This window comes from Echinops telfairi, unplaced genomic scaffold (assembly GCF_000313985.2).
Source record: "Echinops telfairi isolate 266 unplaced genomic scaffold, ASM31398v2 ScPeMD7_1713;HRSCAF=2227, whole genome shotgun sequence".
Classification (NCBI taxonomy): domain Eukaryota; kingdom Metazoa; phylum Chordata; class Mammalia; order Afrosoricida; family Tenrecidae; genus Echinops; species Echinops telfairi.
In genome coordinates this window covers 7,861,672-7,863,851 of record NW_022105611.1, presented here as the reverse complement: position 1 = coordinate 7,863,851, position 2,180 = coordinate 7,861,672, and the positions used below count along the sequence as shown (strand labels likewise).

The 2,180-nt window shown below is 50.1% G+C and overlaps 1 protein-coding gene across 1 annotated transcript; it reads right to left on the bottom strand.

Annotated features, from left to right (window-relative positions):
- Positions 1 to 541: 541 nt before the first annotated feature.
- Positions 542 to 1,651, bottom strand: CCDC89 (coiled-coil domain containing 89). The gene has a single exon (XM_013006227.3). It carries the CDS (start codon positions 1,631 to 1,633, stop codon positions 542 to 544), a length of 1,092 nt encoding a protein of 363 aa, XP_012861681.1. The 5' UTR covers positions 1,634 to 1,651.
- Between the last annotated feature and the right edge of the window lie 529 nt (positions 1,652 to 2,180).

The window sequence follows — 2,180 nt, the reverse complement described above, 5'->3', positions numbered from 1 at the left end:
ATCTCTTTTTCCAACCTGGAAACTAAAACAGAGTACTACTGTAAGGTAGCTGAAGACAAGCAACTGTGTGGCCAGTTGCAAAATCAGACACTTATTTCTGCAAAGGATCCAGGCTATTATGATGCTGCTACCTACTAGAATCTACAGCCTCCATGACAAGACTCTATAATCCTGCCTGTCAAAGGTTAATTGTCCTATTTATTTTTTTCATAATAGCACATATTGTACATCCAAGGGCCACTGAAATCATAGAAGCTACTAATTAAAGCTCTTAGAATAGATATACTTGAGGTTGAGTATAAACAAGTTATGGGACATGAAGCTACTGACAGAAAAATTCTGGAAATTTTCATAGGCACAAAGGCAATCTGGTAAATCTCCGATTTCCTGGGTGGTAGGACGGACCATTCATGTTAGCTTTACGATAAGAACAACATGATCACAGTAAAGTAGCTTTTCTTTGAGTTTCCTTTTGTGCTTAAAATAATATATGGGATATTACTTTCATCTAAATCAAAGCCCAGAGGAAGGAGACCCTTCCTTATGGAAAGAGATGGCGAAGCTTGGCGTTGAGTTCTCTCTCCTTGCTTAGAAGATCCAGGCTGTGCTTCTTAAAAGCTTCAGACTGCAGCCTGAGTTCATCGTAGGCCTTCTGGATCCCATCCACTCTGCGCTGTAGCTCTCGGACCCTCAAATTGCTGTCCACAGCCACTGCCTCTTGCTCAAACCGATCTAGGGCATGCCTCCTGGCCACATCTGCTGTCTCCAACTTCTCCTCCAGCAGGCGGATCTCTGCCTGTTTGTTCTGAAGCACCTTGCCCCTCTCCATGGACAACTGCAGCAGCTCCTCTTTCTCGCGGGTGAGGGTCTGCAGTCGGGTTTGCAGCTCCTGGCTCAGGCTGCTGTGGGCCTCCTCAGCCTTGACCACCTGCTCCATGGCCCGCTGGTGCTGCTGCTTGAGGTCCTGCACCTGGCTGCACAGCTGCTTCATCTCCTTGGCGTGGGTGCAGGCCTGCTGGCTCTGCAGCTCCAGCAGCTCCTTCTCGCGGGCCTGTGCCTGGGTGGCATGCTGAAGACACCTCTGTTTCAGCGTCTCCAGCTCCTTGGTGAGGATCTCACTGTGGGTGGTGAGCTGCGACACTTTGGCCTCCTGGTCCTTTAGCGCCTGGCTGAAGAGGGTGTTGTTCTCGAGTCTCAGCTTCGCATTCTCCTCTTTGAGCTTGACGTTCTGCTGCTTATGTTCATCCTTGAACCGGATCATCAGCTCATGGTTGGCGGCCAGAGTCATAAAGCGTTCCTCCAGCTTCTGGGCCAGCTCGCACTGGGCCTTGAGCTTCTCGGCTTCCTCCGTCCTCTTGTCCTCCAGTTCCGTGTTGAGCAGCTCCAGGACCTGGCATCGCTCCAGGGCCTTATCGGCCCTTCTTTTCAGGATGCAGATGAGCTGGGACTGCTCGTCGAGGCGGGAGTGAAGCATGGCCTTCTCAGTCTTCTCTTCCTTGGTCAGTCCCCTGAGGTTGGCCAAGGCTTCCTTCAGACCATCCAGTTCCTTAAACTCCTCCTCCTCGGCCTGATTTTTCAGTTTGTCATCTTCTTTATCTAAAGGTCCTTCAGGAGAGTGGAGGGATGCGTCCATCTTGCGAGTCTGCTGCTCCTGATGCCTAGACACCCTTTTCTCCTGAAGGCTGACTACACAGTCTTCCCCTCTCAAGTTTCAAAAGCTGCAGAGAGTTGCTAAGGACTCCTGGCACTTAGCACTTAGCAGCAGTTGGGGTGGTTTTTTTCCCCCCTAGTAAGAAGCCTTCTGATTGGTGGACAGGGTTCAGAATGCTGTGAAGTAACAGAATGACTTGCGAGAGCACAGAGGCCAGCTTGTCAGCACAGCTCTCTGGTCACAGATGGCATCACTCCCATTTCTGGCCAGCATCAGGGCAAGAAACTGAACTCCAGTTAATTCCTGTAGGAGCAAACAAATCAAGCAGAGAGTGACGTTTTCCTCCTTTCTCTTCCTCCTTCAGTTGTCAAGCGAATACATTACTGTTTGCAGAAATACCGTTGGCTCTTCAGAGATGTGTAAGCCCTGAATGTAAAGTAGCAGGTACTCAGAGCCAGGCTCCGAGTGGCAGTGGGTCTGGACCTGTAGTGTCCAGTGCAGTGCAGTTTTGCTGAGCTCATCTATTGAT

Excerpts from the sequence above, each read along its gene's own strand:
- CCDC89 (XM_013006227.3), bottom strand. The coding sequence starts at position 1,633 with ATGGACGCATCCCTCCACTCTCCTGAAGGACCTTTAGATAAAGAAGAT.